This window comes from Gracilinanus agilis, chromosome 1, assembly GCF_016433145.1.
Source record: "Gracilinanus agilis isolate LMUSP501 chromosome 1, AgileGrace, whole genome shotgun sequence".
Taxonomy (NCBI): domain Eukaryota; kingdom Metazoa; phylum Chordata; class Mammalia; order Didelphimorphia; family Didelphidae; genus Gracilinanus; species Gracilinanus agilis.
The window spans coordinates 204893275-204908106 of NC_058130.1; the positions used below are offsets into that span (position 1 = coordinate 204893275).

The window sequence follows — 14832 nt, forward strand, 5'->3', positions numbered from 1 at the left end:
CAGCTCCAGCAGGGCTCTGCTGAAAGGCGGTGGGAGGGATTGTGTTCTAGGCTTCTCTCTTAAAGTTACCCCTAGCGCAGTCTGGGGGGAGGGGGGCCGATACCCCTCTGGCCCTCCCAGGGATTGGGGGATTTCATAGCAGGCTGTCTATCTAACTAGGCAGGGTGAGGAAGGGGAGAAAAAGAAAGAAAGAAAAATCAAGTCTTGGGGAGGCCAGCTTCTCTCCCAGTCACCCCCAGGGCCCGAAGGGGAAGAGGAAGAGGAAGGGGGAGGGGCAGGCGGTGGCCAAAGGCCGGCTTCAGGTGTCTCTCTGTGGGTCCGGCCCCCCCCCCCCATCTTCCCTCCCACCCCCAGTGAGAAATCCAAGCGCTTAATAATCTCCTTAGAGCCAAACAGAATCTAAGTTGAGAAAAATAAATAAAATGAAGTAAGTTTGGGTCAGCCAGACCTGCCTCGGCTTTCCGGGAGGTGGTAGCTAGCTGTGACTTCTTGAGTAAATGTTACGTACCGGGGCCCTCCGGGCAAGGAGAACTTTTGCCCTGTGTTTACCAAAAATGCAGTTTTTACCTAGAAACAGCAGCTTAACACCCTTATAAGGCCAAACAACCTGCCCTCGTGTCTGCTCTGGATTTTTAACGCGGAGCCTCCTTTCCTGACGTTACCTTTGTCCTCACCCTTGGATCTCGTGGTCCATAAATGAATGGGGGATTGATTGTAGGTGTGGACACACGCGCATCTGCACGACATGCAGAATTAGAACCATCTTCTGGAAGCCAGGTCTTTGCTTTTAAAGAAATATGGCCCAATTTCTCAAGTCGTAAACCCCTCCTATGTGCACCTAGCAACTTTCTCCCCTCCTTCAACTCCACTTGGGTGCGTACGCCCCTCTGTCAAATCACCTGGAATCCACGGCTTGGCGCCCCCTCCCCCAGCGTAAAAATAAAATCAAGGTGGCGTTCCATTATCCCGGGAGACCCGAGGAAACGGACTTTGGGGGGTGGGTGGAGGAGTGAAGAAGCGAATGAATATAGGGGGCGGGGAGCCCAAATTGGTTTAATCTCGAACATCGGGAATGATAAAATTTTGGCACAAGGCGGGGAGAGAGAGCTTTTGGAAATCTCCGGGTTCCGCTCCCGGCACCCAGTCGGGTTTGGGAAACCAGAGCAACAGCACATATGCAAACAGCAACGTTCTGGGTGTGATTACAAACCGATGTTGGGCAGAAGAATTCAAAGTTGGGAGAATGACTCACGGGCACTATTGTTGGTGGGAGCCCGAGAGGGGAGTCCTTCTTGGGATTTTTGCATTTCCTGGCACTGGCTGGGGTGGGTCTCAGCCTTTCACAGTCACGTTAAAGGCATCTCTATGGAAAACTCAGGGTTTATTCTAGAGTGCACTGCACAGCTTAAATAAAAAAGAGGGGAAAAGCAGAAAGCATGTCTGTACCTTGAATAAAGGCCCAACAGTAGCCTAATGAAGGGGAGGGGATTTGAATTCAACACAAGGGCATTTTTCTTCCTATCTCTAGACAAGGTTGGAAAAAAAAGTCAACACACAAATACATACACACAAGCTCCAAACCAAGTTTTCCTCCCATCCATGTTTTGCTATGAATCAGCCCTGCATAGATATGGCACTGATACTCGGAGTTTCACACCAAGCAAAAAAGGTTTGAAGGCTGAGGGGCGCCCATAGGAAGCAAAAGCTGAAAAAAAGTCTCCCTCCCTCTTTCTCTCCCTCTCCCTTTTTTTTTTTTTTTTTTTTTGCAAAAGGAGGAGAGAAGAAAAAAAATGCTGCAATGTGCAAAGAGACTCGTGAGTGAGCGACTCCGGGCCAATCAGAGCGCGCCGTTCCGAAAGTTACCTTTTATGGCTCGAGCGGTGGAGCTCGCGCGCCCCATAAAACCCAGAGCGCGAGTGTGCTCTGACTAGCTGTGAGCTCTTTCACCCAGCGTGCACTTGCCTCCCCCCCTGCCTTCAGGTGCGGCACCACCTCCTCTCTCTTAAAGGTTTAAACTTGCAACTTCAAAGGTAAGACCCTTCCCTTCTAAACCTCTTCCCCGCTCCTGATTGCTTTGGGAGGAAAAATTACTTTCTACCTTCCTCCTTCTCCAGACCCTTTAAGGGCGGAGCGGGGTGTCCGGCATTTATTTCTGCCTGCAAGATTTCTTTGGGAATAGTGCATTATCTTGGGTGGGTGGATGGGGGCAAGAAACTTGCAAAAACTAGCTGGATTCTTCGGGGCTGGAAACCCCGCGGTAGATCCACTCTTAGACCTTTATTCTTTTGGAGAAGACAATCAATCGCTTGGTTGCCCAGCCGTCGCCCCCTTGGCTAGGAGCGTAGGTGTGTGGGTGTGCATTGGAGCTAGTGGGTTTTAGCGTTTTGGGAAGTTGGCTGGGTGGTGATGAGCTTTTGGCGGGCCTTGCATAGTAACTGCCGCCTGCTGCGATGCTCTCTTAATCGGGTTCTAACCAGTCCAGGGCTAAGAGGATTTGAGCTGAGCGTTTGAAATAATGGGGTCTGACTGGCCCAGGATGATTATTCCTCAATAATGGGGAAGGCTTAATCTGGTTGGCGTAGGACAGACGGAGGTTGGGGCTTGAACCCCATCCAACCGGCTGAGCGAGGGCGCCTCTAGGCGCGGGTGGGGTTGGAAGAAGTTGTAAAGGGCGGGGGCGGCGGGAAAAAGGATCCTGGCAAGGAGGGGGATGGGAAAGGGAGCCTTAACCTCCGAGGCGGCGGGAGAGAGGTTTCCAGGGTGTGACCTGAGCTTAGGGCTTCCGCCTTCTTTATTGTAGCAGAGCATGCTTTGCAGGGGCGCATAGAAGGCGGGTGGGCTTCGTGCCTTATGGGGGGGGGTGGAAAAGGAGAGGTTCCGGTTCCTCCCCCCAACTTTTCATTCAAAGGCGGGGGAATGAATTAAGGGTCTTTGTCTCCGTCTGGGCCCCGTAGTGGCCGGGCCGGGGAAGGGCGTGGGGTGGATTAACAGGTTATAGGGCGGAAGCTCCAAAGTGTAGGGGGTGGGGACAGCCCTGGTCGCGCCTGGCTCTGGGAGTGGGAGTGCCCACTTGTCTTCTGGGGGCGGGAGAGGGGGGAGGGGGAGGTGCTGGGGTCTGCTTTGCAGCTGCCTCGACGTACTAGTACGGGGAGTTGCAGTGAGAAGAGAAAATCATTGCTTTTTGCAAACCAAGCACCAAGGTTGCTCTGGTTTTATTGCATCCATTTCCTAAAGGATTCTTTGGGGGGAGGGAGGCTTGTGTCACTTAAAACTGTATCGATTTTTTCTATTTACTTGGTGCTTTAAGGTGGATAATGCTCCCTTAACTAAACCACCTTTGAGGGGTGGAGAAGGGGGTTTTACAACCCCGTGGCCTAATGATTGGAGAAACTTGGCTTAAGCAAGCCTTAATTGGCTTTGAATGACTCCCTACTTCTCCTGAGGCTTGATTTCCCAGAACAGGGTGGGGACCCACCCAGGACGAGTTCCTTCTCTAAATCTCGGGGCGTGGGGGGAGGAGGAGCTAGCAACTTCCCCTTTTGAACTTCTGCTCCTGCCAAACCCCAGGAGCTCCCTGGTCTTCTGGAGCCGCTTGCATAAGCGTGGCTCCAAACCCATCCCTGGCTGCTAACGTCTGGCAGGGGTGGGTGGGGTAGGGAGTGGGGACCGATCTGGGTGTGGCCACACCACCATGCCTCATTTTGAAAAAGGCCAGAGGGAGGAGGGAGCAAGGGGGAGTGGCTTCTTTTTAATCAAGTCTCTCTTTAAAAAGGGGGGGGGGAACCTGGCTTCCTGCCGCACCACTGACTTCTGCAAAGCTGCCTCTCTAACCATTGCCTTTTATGGTAATAATGAGAGGCAAGAGAGCTGGGACTTCCTTTGTCCCAAATCTCTAAGGCGAGAAATGCAAGCGGGCACTCCCCCTAGCGGCCAAAGGGGAGCAGTGCATGCGATACTGACAGGAAGCTCGCGAAGGAAAGAGGGTGGGGAGTGGTCCCTCCAATCTGCTTGGTCATCACCCTATGCCCCAACCTTCTGAGCATCTCTGACAGTGGGGATGAAGGCCCCTGTATTAGCCCTGACGGCGTACCTTACCTCCTTACCTGCTGCCCTGTCAATGTGGCATGCCAGCGGACAATTATATTTATTTTGCTTTTTCAAGAGATTGTAAAATATTTGAATTGGACTTGGATTGTAATATTAAAATCTTCCCCCCCCCCCTTTTTTTTTTAACAGTTCGCCATGGATGATGATATTGCTGCGCTCGTTGTTGACAATGGATCCGGTATGTGCAAAGCTGGCTTTGCAGGAGACGATGCCCCTCGGGCCGTCTTCCCTTCCATTGTGGGGCGCCCCAGACATCAGGTATGCATTACATAGCTTTATCATGGTATTTTGGAGGATATGTGGGAAGGGAAGGGGCAAGTGGCTGTGATAGCAAATAATCCTTAAGAAATTCTCCAAGGAGCCTAGAGTATTTGATAACAAAGCATCCAAAAACTTGAGCTAAGAGAAGTCAACAGGTTGGGTAGCATTCCTGGGCCTTTCATTCATGTGTCCCTTCAACTTGGCTATAGAACTGAGAACTTTTGAAACAACCTACAGCATCCCTAATGGTTTGGATTTTGGCAAGTCTTTTTAACTTGGAGATTTTAGTTCCATCTGTAAAAAATGAAAAGGGTTGAAGTTCAGCTCAAAAAATTGAGACCCATAAATTCAAATTATTAAAGTTTTCTGATAGCAAGATAAAACTTGACAATTGTCATTTCTTCCTCTGCAGGGTGTGATGGTGGGTATGGGCCAGAAAGACAGCTACGTGGGGGATGAAGCCCAGAGCAAGAGAGGTATTCTGACCCTGAAGTACCCCATTGAACATGGTATTGTCACCAACTGGGATGACATGGAGAAGATCTGGCATCATACTTTCTACAATGAACTCCGTGTGGCCCCTGAAGAGCACCCTGTACTGCTCACAGAAGCCCCCCTGAACCCCAAAGCCAACAGAGAAAAGATGACACAGGTATGTCTCGACTTTTTAGTGTTCCAAAATTCTTAAGCCTCTTCACCGTCATCCATTTATTATCAAGTCTTTTATATCCTGCTTCACTTTTCTCCCTTTTTTTTCTTTGCCATTATCTATAGGGTTTTCCTTCTCTGACCTGAATCTTCTCTTTGGATATCTACAGGTTCTGTTTGCTTTTTCTGAACTGGCTTCCCCCCCATTTCACTAGCAATTGGAATTGATTGTCTAGGTACTAACAGCTCACTTGTCTTGAGTGACTTCTAAAAATCTAAACTTCGACTACTATGGCTTTTGCCATAGGCTGGTGTATCTGTCTTAGAACAATTTTTAAGTTTTAAAATAAGGTGATTTTTTTTTTTTTTTACTACTGTAAGGTACTTACAAATCTAGAAGGATTGTGTTGCACACCTGCATGATTATCCTAGTCTTGCTATGTTAAATTTTTTGGAGTAAGTCATCCACTCATAACTTTTTTTGTTTCCAGATCATGTTTGAGACCTTCAACACCCCAGCCATGTACGTCGCCATCCAGGCTGTGCTGTCCCTGTATGCCTCTGGTCGTACCACTGGTATCGTGATGGACTCCGGTGATGGTGTGACCCACACTGTGCCCATCTATGAAGGTTATGCCCTTCCCCATGCCATTCTCCGTCTGGATCTGGCTGGCCGTGATCTGACGGATTACCTCATGAAGATCCTCACCGAGAGAGGGTACAGTTTCACCACCACAGCCGAGAGGGAAATCGTGCGTGACATCAAGGAGAAGCTGTGTTACGTAGCCCTTGACTTTGAGCAGGAGATGGCCACCGCTGCGTCCAGCTCTTCTCTGGAGAAGAGCTACGAGCTCCCCGATGGTCAGGTTATCACCATTGGCAATGAGAGGTTCCGGTGCCCAGAGGCTCTCTTCCAGCCATCTTTCTTAGGTGAGGATTTTCTCTTTCTCTTAGAAAAAGGGGTGAAGGGGCAGCTGGGTGACTCAGTGGATTGAATTAAGCCCAGAGAAGGGAGGTGTCCTGGGTTCAAATGTCTAGCTTTGTGACAGTGGACAAGTCACTTAATAATCCCATTCCCTAATTTTCCTTGGGATTGTTTGTGAGACTAATAAAATTTTCTCTTTTCCTTCCTTCTTTATGTAGGCATGGAGTCCTGTGGAATCCATGAAACTACCTTCAACTCAATCATGAAGTGTGATGTTGACATCCGTAAGGATTTGTATGCCAATACCGTACTGTCTGGTGGTACCACCATGTACCCAGGCATTGCTGACAGGATGCAGAAGGAGATTACAGCCCTAGCCCCCAGCACGATGAAAATCAAGGTGAGTTTGTTAGCAGAAACCGCCTCTGGGGACAGACAGTGCCTTCAGAGTACACACTACAAAGTAAATGCTTTCTACCTTAAAAAGGACCCTTCCCTCTTAAAATTAAATTTTGGGGGCTGGCAGACTTGTTCCTTGTTTGTGTCCCCTCTGTCTTTTTTTTTTTTGCATGTAACATGAACTTAAGTATAGGAAAATTGTTTCTTAAACATTGCAGGGCAGCCTTACTAGGGCAAACTTGTTCTAAAGTGATTTGAATCTACTAGGAGTTAACTTGGTGCCCATCGGGGCCCCCCCCTTTTTTCTTTCTTTTATAGATCATTGCCCCACCTGAGCGCAAATACTCTGTCTGGATTGGAGGTTCCATCCTGGCCTCCCTCTCCACCTTCCAACAGATGTGGATCAGTAAGCAGGAGTACGATGAATCTGGGCCTTCCATTGTCCACCGCAAATGCTTCTAAATGGACTGTTGGTGTTGTGTTTTTTTTCTTGGTTGTTTTTTTTGTCAAAGGGTGTGACATGATAATTGCCCAAAAAAAGAGATGAGATTGGCATGGCTTTATTTGTTTTTTTTTTTTTTTTTTTTTTTTTTTTTTTTTTTGGCGCTTGACTCAGGATTTAAAAACTGGAACGGTGAAGGTGATGAGCAGTCTAAAGTAATGTTGGAGGCAAACATCCCCAAAGTTCTACAGTGCGTCTTCAGGACTCTGATTGTACATTTTTTTTAATAAGTCATTCCAAATATTGTATAATGCATTGTTACAGAGAGTTACTTGCCTCTATGAAGGCTGTCTTGCTCTATCCCCACAGGGGCAGAGAGCGACTTAAAATCCAGACCAGGGGGTGGGGGTGGGGGGTGGCAGTAGTATTGCTTTACGTGTAAATTATGTAATCCTTAAAAAAAAAAACTTTTTGTATCTTCCGCCTTAATACTTGTTCCTTTTTTTTTTTTTAATTGTCAGCCATAACGAATGGCTCCCTAAATTCTCTCCCTGCCCCCAACATAGATGTGAATGAAGACTTTAACAGTCTCCCTGGGAGTTTAATGAGATTGGTGCCAGTACTTGGGGGAGGGGAGGAGCTTTACCTGTACACTGACTTAAGACCAGTTCAAATAAAAGTGCACACGTTAAAGAAACTTTGCCAATTGTGTTATGTGCTTTGCATGTCTTTATTTCATACTTTCAATCTGGGATCAAAAATTCAAATGGGCTTGCTTTCAGTTGAATAGAAAACTTTGACTTCAATATATTTTTATTTTCAAATTTAAAAAAAAATTTTAAGTATTTTTCATTGGTTACATGATTCATGTTTTTTCCCTCCCAGAGCAAAATTCCATTGGGTTAATCGCTCAGTGCCTAGTTCCATATTATTCATTTGTATTTTCTTTTTAAAAGGAGAAAAATGCAAGGGTCCATTTGAAATAGCTTGAAGGAAGTTTTTAGCTTGCTCAAATTATTGGAGGTAGACTGTAAAAGATTAACTTTTAGCATTTCCCCGCACAGCCTTGAGGTTAATCAATTATTCTCTAAAGCTACTACCATCCTAGTCTTACTTTTCCTTCTAAATCAGTACACAGGCTTACTCCACATCCTCAATGAAGTCTGAGAAAATACCTCAGCACAAAAGATAAGTTAAAATGAACTGAGACTGGGCTCAATCCTCTCCTTGCTTTTTTTTTATGGGAAGTTCATAAAAGTATAATAACACAGCAAGGACTTAAACATGGACTCCTGACAGCATCTCACTATGCCCCTCTATCACCACCCTCTTGGCACTGGGGCACTATAATAATCGGTAATAGTAGGCCTGCTTTAAAGTTAATGATGTTACATATATTTAAATGGGTAATGACTGGCAAAGCTAAGATTAGGTTCCAGGGAGTGTCAAGAGCAAACTCAAACATTAGCAATAGAAAATAATGGGGGTTTGGGGGAAACAGAAAGATGGTTCCCACAAAGTGCTTGTGAGCTATCTTCCTCCTGTGATATCTTGAGTCATCAAGTGGGCAAAGGAGGGAGTCTAAAGTCTTGGATGTCACCCACACATCCATGGGGGTAGGGTGGCAGCTTTTACTACCCTTCTCACTTGTCTTGCATGCCACCTGTAATTGCCTGTGGCTTTGTTACTCCTAACAAATCCTGAGTGAGTAGGACCAGTGGTGTTTCTAAAAAGTACTAAGTGGTTTTTGTATATTTTGATGGACTTCTCAGGTTGGTTCCTACCCTTGTGAACCATTTGCCAGACATCCAAATTTATTTTATTGCTATGTGTTCTGATTTTGGGAGCCATACTTGACTGAACTACCCTCCAAATGAGCCATCCCTTATAAGAGCAGAAAAAAATTTTTAATTTTTAATTAATTTGGAATATCTTACCATGGTTATATGAATCATGTTCTTTCCTACCCATGTCCTGTCTCCCATAGCCAATGAGAAATTCCACTGCCACTCTATGCTTTTAAGCATGAGTTTTGAAGCTCTGTATTAGCTCCTGTTTTATCTTGAAAAACCATTGAGCTAATTTTATAATGGGTAAGCACCCAGACAAATTGCTTCCACTCCCTAGGTTTCCTCTGTAAGGGAGTTGGCCTAGATTTGCACAGCCCTTTGTAGCTCTAAACTTGATTTTTCCTATTAACTTTGGGGCAATAGGTAAGTTACCCCATGGGTTGACTTGTTAAGAAATTAGGTTTATTTTTGTTTGTCATTTCTGCACATGTTCATAAAAATTGTAGCTATTTGTCCTAGTCCAAACCCCCTCATTTTACAATTGGAACAGGCTCAGAAAGGTTAAAAACTTGCCTGAGATCACAAAATACAGAGCTTTGGTTGGAAATGAGTCCTGATTTTGGGAGCTAAACTTCACTGAACCACCCTCCAAATGAGTCATCCCTTAGAGCAGAAAAAAAGGCAAAACCAAATGAGAAGCTGACAGGATGCAGCAACCGTGGACCCCACCTCCTCACTCCCACCCTCACCTCCATCTCTTTCAGGGAAGAAAGCAAGACTTGGCCACTTACTGCTTGCTTCAGAGCCCAAACTTAAGAAATGGGTTTGTCAACATGCAGGGCTGAAGTCTTTGCAGGAAGATGGAGGATGTGCAACCAAGCTGGCATCAGAATGCATATTCTTGTAAGGGCAGTTGGAATTCGGCTAGTCCTGCTTTATCCTCCAAAGCAAAACCCAGAAAATATTCTTTTACCTTTATCCCACCATGAATTCTCTCTACTGCCTGCATGCATATCACTAGCTTTTTTTATTGTTTGTTAGAAATACCCTTTTTACCTATACTGTGTGTTTTGCTTCCAAGGCAGAAGAGCAGCAAGGGCTAGGCAATGGGGGGGTTAAGGGATTTTCTCACAGAGCTGGGAAGTATCTGAGGTTAGATTTGAACCCAGGACCTCCTGTCTAGGCCTAGAGCCATGTGGCAGCCCCCTGTACAGTTAAAGTTTTGGTGTTCTTATAGCTGGAACCTATTTGTACCCTTCCTGGCAAACTTCTTCTGGAGTCAGCTGAACAGTAGTAGTTGAAATCACTGTTTTTTTTTTTGTTGTTGTTGTTTGGTTTTTTTATTTTATTAAACATTTTTTAATTAATTTAGAATATTTTTCCATGTTTACACAATTCATGTTCTTTCCCTCCCCTCCTGGAGCTGACAAACAATTCCACTGGGTTTATTACATGTATCATTTAAAACCTATTTCCATATTATTTGCAATAGAACTTTTTTTAAAAAGGTGTATTGTGCTTTTATTTTGTTAAACATTAACCAATTACATTTTTTTTCTGTGCAAGATATATATTTCCATATTAGCCATGCGTGTACTTATAGTTAAAAGAGCAATCATAATTGTTGCTTTTTTATAGGAGATTCCTTACTCTTTCTAAAGCAAAGAAAAATGTACATAAGTGATCCAATGAGGGGGTGGGTAGGTGGCTCTTTGGACAGAGAACCAGGCCTGGAGATGGGAGGTCCTAGGTTCAAGGTCTGGCCTCACACATTTCCTACCTTTGTGACTGGGCAGTTCACTTAACCCCAACTGTGTAGCCCTTACTGCTCTTCTGCCTTGGAACTGGTACTTAGTATTGATTCTAACACAGAAGGTAAGAGTTTTATTTAAAAAAAAAAATGAGCCCCATCTTATTTCAAGTTTAAAGAACTTGTAAATGGATATAAGTACAGGTAGGGTGGTGTAATGGTTAGGATACTGGGCCTAGAAACAGGAAGAGGGATTCACTGAACCTCCCTGAGGCTTATTTTCCTCAGTAAAATGTGAGGGATGTAATTATTCAAGAGCCTTTAAGCCCTTTCCAGCTACATTTATTAATCCTATAAGTATACATTCAAATAAAAACAAGTCAATTCTAAGCCACATATTTATATATTAACATTCTTTTTTTAAATTGAGTTCTAAATTCCTTTTATCCACTGAAAAGTTGAACAATATTTTTGTTATATTTTTTTAAAATATTTTTTCTCAACTTCATGTAAAAACAATTTTTTTTTTAAGATTTGAATATTTTATTTTTTTAGAAAAATTTCCATGGTTACATGATTCTTGTTTTTACTTTCCCCTTCACCCCCTCTTCAACCCCCTCCCCCCCCAGCCAACATACATTTCCATAAAAACAATTTTTAACCCTTTTTTAAAAAAATTTGAGCCAAACTCTCCCTTTTATCCTTCCCCTGATATGGTAAGCAATCTGATATAGACTTTACATGTACAATAATGTTAAATTTTTTGTATTAGTGATTTTTGTGGCTCAAACAAAAAATATTTGTCATAGGTTTTCTTTTCTTTTCTTTTTTTTTTAAACCCTTACCTTCTGTCTTAGAATCAATACTGGATATTGGTTCCAAGGCAGAAGAGCAGTAAGGGCTAGGCAATGGGGTGACTTGCCAAGGGTCAGGAGGGTCTGAGATCAGATTTAAATTCAGGATCTCCTGTATCTAGGCTTGGCTCTCAATTCACTAAGCCACCTAGCTGCCCCAATGTTATATATTTTCAAGAAATTATTAGTTTCCTCCTAGACTAGCTCCCCTGTTGCTTAGCTCAATTTCAGGACATCGACATCAGTGGTGATCACAGTATCTTAACTTTCCATTTTATCTCTTAAGATTTACAGAACTCTTGGTCTCCAAATCACACTGTGAAGCAAGTAGTGCAAGTAATAGTATACCTGTTTTACAGGTGCGCCTGAGGCCCACAGAAGGGAAGTGGCTTGCTTGAGTTTCACCTAACTTAGTGAGTGGCTGAGCCAGATTCCTAGGCCTCCTGACTCTTTGATCATTGAGTGCTTTCCTTCCTTCTTTTTTCTTCTTTTTTTTTCCTACCTCTTTCTTCCTGTCTCCCTTTTTTTCTTTCTTTCTTTGTTTCTTCCTTCCTTTCTTTTTTCCCTTCTTTTTTTCTGTTTATTTTTTTAAATGTCATTTATTTTTCTTGATTTTTAAATTCTGAGTTCCAAATTCTCTCCCTCTCTCTCACCATTCCCCCACCCACTAAGAAGGCAAGCAATATACTCATTATGCATGTGAAATCATGTAACACATTTCCATGTTAGCTATATTGTGCAAAAAAAGGTAAGAAAAATGGATAAAACCATACTTCAGTTTGCAATGAGTACTCATTCCATTGCATCACACTGCCTTTTAGCTGATGGGAACATAGATGGAACCCAAGTCTCAGGGAGCATTTTTTAAAAAGAGTAGGACATCAATATGAATGACTTCTAGAAAATAATAACAACACACTAATATGTTCCAAAGTCAAATAAAAAGAGTTTGGAGTGACAGAGGCCACTATTATTCCAGCATTATGGATAATCCTAGTTTAGACTGGACAGGACTTTAAAGGTCATGAAGGCTCTCTTTATTTTACAGATGAGCCCCCATGCCCTCAGAAGGGAAATTCTTTGCTTAAGTCAAATCAGCAAACATTTATTAAACACTTACCATATGCTAGGTACTGTATGTATTAAGGCTTATTATGCAGGAAGGAAAGGGCAGAACCAGGGATTTCAGCCAAGGTCACCTTGGCCCCTGAATCCAGCATGCCATACTGTAAGAAAGACATTTAAATCTTTGGTTCATTTGTTTTGGGAAAAAAACCCTCCAAAAAACTGTAATTAAAACTACAATTTCTCATAATTTACTCCCTCAGTTACTATTCATCTTTTAGATGCATCTACATAAAAAATTAAAGTAAATGGAGACTTTCAAAAACTTTGCTGGCCAGGAAGTTATCACCTCAATTACTAAGTATTTCATTGGGAATTGTGCTTGCCCTGGTGTGTCTATCATTGAAAAAACCAAGTCAAACCCTATCTCCTGTCTTAGAATTGATACTAAGGACTGGTCCAAGGCAGAAGAGCAGTAAAGGATAGGCACTGGGGGTTAAATGACTTGCCCAGGGTCACACAGCTAGAAAGTAGTTGAGGCCAGATTTGACCAGGACCTCCTTTCCAGGCCTGGTGCTCCATCCACTGAACCACCTGGCTCTCCTGTTATATCTAGCATTTCAAAAGCCCAAGGTGAGCATGGGCAAATAGCATCAATCTGAGCCTCAGGTTTCCTATATAAAAAGTGAGGGTGATACTCCAACTGCTTACCTTTCAGGGTATCTCTAAGTCCTGCTCCCTGAAATCAATCAACTGACCAAAGAGTCTTTTAAGTTTTTTTAAGTTTAATTTTTAAGTTTAAGTTTAAATTTTAATTTAAGTTTTAAGTTTATTTTTAAAGTTTATTTTACTTTTATTTATTTAACATTAATCTAAAAATCAAATTATTTTAATAATTTTATATTATATGTAACACATAGAATATATTATTATTATGAATTTATTATACTTTTAATTTAATTTTTAATTTGTTGCCTTCTTTTATTTTATATTTTTCAATACTTGTTAGTCACTTGATCAATTCCAGGAAGAAGACCTTACAGGCAGAGTCCCCTAACATGGGAAGAGGTGCATCCTCATCTCTCTTCTATGGGATCCAGCTCGGACATTATGAAAACACAGAATTCAGGGTTGTTTTTTTCTAACAAGCTTTCAGGAAGCACCTACTATGTGCCCGACACTGTGCTCCAGGCCCTGAAGATACAAATATAAAAGTGAGACAATCCCTCCCCTCCTGAGAGACCTTCTCTTTTCCTAGGATGATACAACAACACATTCACAGGTAAGTTGATCTGGTATATACTATCTTTCCCAAGAAAGCACACAATCATTAGGGAAGGAGTTAGGAGACAAATTGTAAGAGTTATATTTATATGGCACTTTGGGGTTTATGAAGGGCTCTACAAACATAAGTTCTCTTTAGATTCTCTGAACAGCCCTGTGAGGTAGGTGCCATTATGTCCATTATACAGATGAGGAAGCTGAGGCTCAGAAAGCTTAACTGACAAAGGCTTCCATAGCTAGCAAATATCTCAAGAGGATTATGAAATGGCATCTTCCTGGTTCTAGGTCTACCCTAACCCTCAAACGGTCATTCTGACCCCTGATCTCCAGATCTCTAATATGGATATCTATAGTTTATTTTTTCTCCCAATTACATTTTTTTTTTTTTACAATTTGATTTTTTTTTTAAACCCTTGTACTTCGGTGTATTGTCTCATAGGTGGAAGATTGGTAAGGGTGGGCAATGGGGGTCAAGTGACTTGCCCAGGGTCACACAGCTGGGAAGTGGCTGAGGCCGGATTTGAAGCTAGGACCTCCTGTCTGTAGGCCTGACTCTCACTCCACTGAGCTACCCAGCTGCCCCCCCAATTACATTTTTAACATTAGTTTTCTAAAATTTTGGGTTCCAGATTCTCTCCCTCCCTTCTTTTCCCTTTCTTGGAGGTGGTAAGCAATTTGATCTAGGTTATACATGTGATATGGTGCTAAATATATTTCTATCTAATATGAATATTTAGACCAAATCTCTGGTCACCATTTCCTGGGAACTGATTCTTTTCCTCTTTGCCGCCTGGGTCTTTTTGTTTCATGTTTTATCTGAGGCATATCTTTGAGCTCTTTTCTAGCCTCTTATCTTACAGTTTCTATCAGTTTTCCCAATAACATACCCATTACTGAGCCACCAGTTGGAGCAGAGGATATAGCGTCAGGCCCAGAGTCAGGAAGACTCCTCTTCCTGGGTTCCAATCTGGCCTCAGACATTTACTAGCTATGGGACACTTGGCAAGGCACTACACCATGTTTGCCTCAGTTTCTTAATCTGCAAAATGAGCTGGAGAAGGAAATGGCAGACTATTCCATTATCTTTGCCAGGAAAACCCTGAATGGGGTCCCCAAGAGTTGGATGTGGCTGAAACAATTGAACAATAACAAATACTCAATAATAGTAGTACGTATTCAGGAAGTATAGGCGTCCCTTCCGCATCACAGGGATTAAGGACATGGTGCCCCTGCAATCTGGAAAATCCAAGTAAAAATTTTTGGCCCTCCCTTTATACTTGAGAAGTCTGAATTTCTTCTTTTACCTT

The 14832-nt window shown here is 43.2% G+C and overlaps 1 protein-coding gene across 1 annotated transcript; it reads left to right on the forward strand.

Moving 5' to 3' along the window:
* Positions 1-1925: 1925 nt before the first annotated feature.
* Positions 1926-6889, forward strand: ACTB (actin beta). Its single transcript, XM_044659930.1, has 6 exons — positions 1926-2030; positions 4237-4365; positions 4781-5020; positions 5508-5946; positions 6160-6341; positions 6659-6889. Exons 2-6 carry the CDS (start codon positions 4243-4245, stop codon positions 6800-6802), a joined length of 1128 nt encoding a protein of 375 aa, XP_044515865.1. The 5' UTR covers positions 1926-2030; positions 4237-4242; the 3' UTR covers positions 6803-6889.
* The last annotated feature ends 7943 nt before the right edge of the window (positions 6890-14832 follow it).

Bases quoted from the DNA above. Each gene is read 5' to 3' on its own strand.
- ACTB (XM_044659930.1), top strand. From the start codon at position 4,243: ATGGATGATGATATTGCTGCGCTCGTTGTTGACAATGGATCCGGTATG. The intron at 4,366-4,780 runs GTATGCATTACA...CTTCCTCTGCAG, and splicing joins TGGGGCGCCCCAGACATCAG to GGTGTGATGGTGGGTATGGG. The intron at 5,947-6,159 runs GTGAGGATTTTC...TTCTTTATGTAG, and splicing joins CTTCCAGCCATCTTTCTTAG to GCATGGAGTCCTGTGGAATC.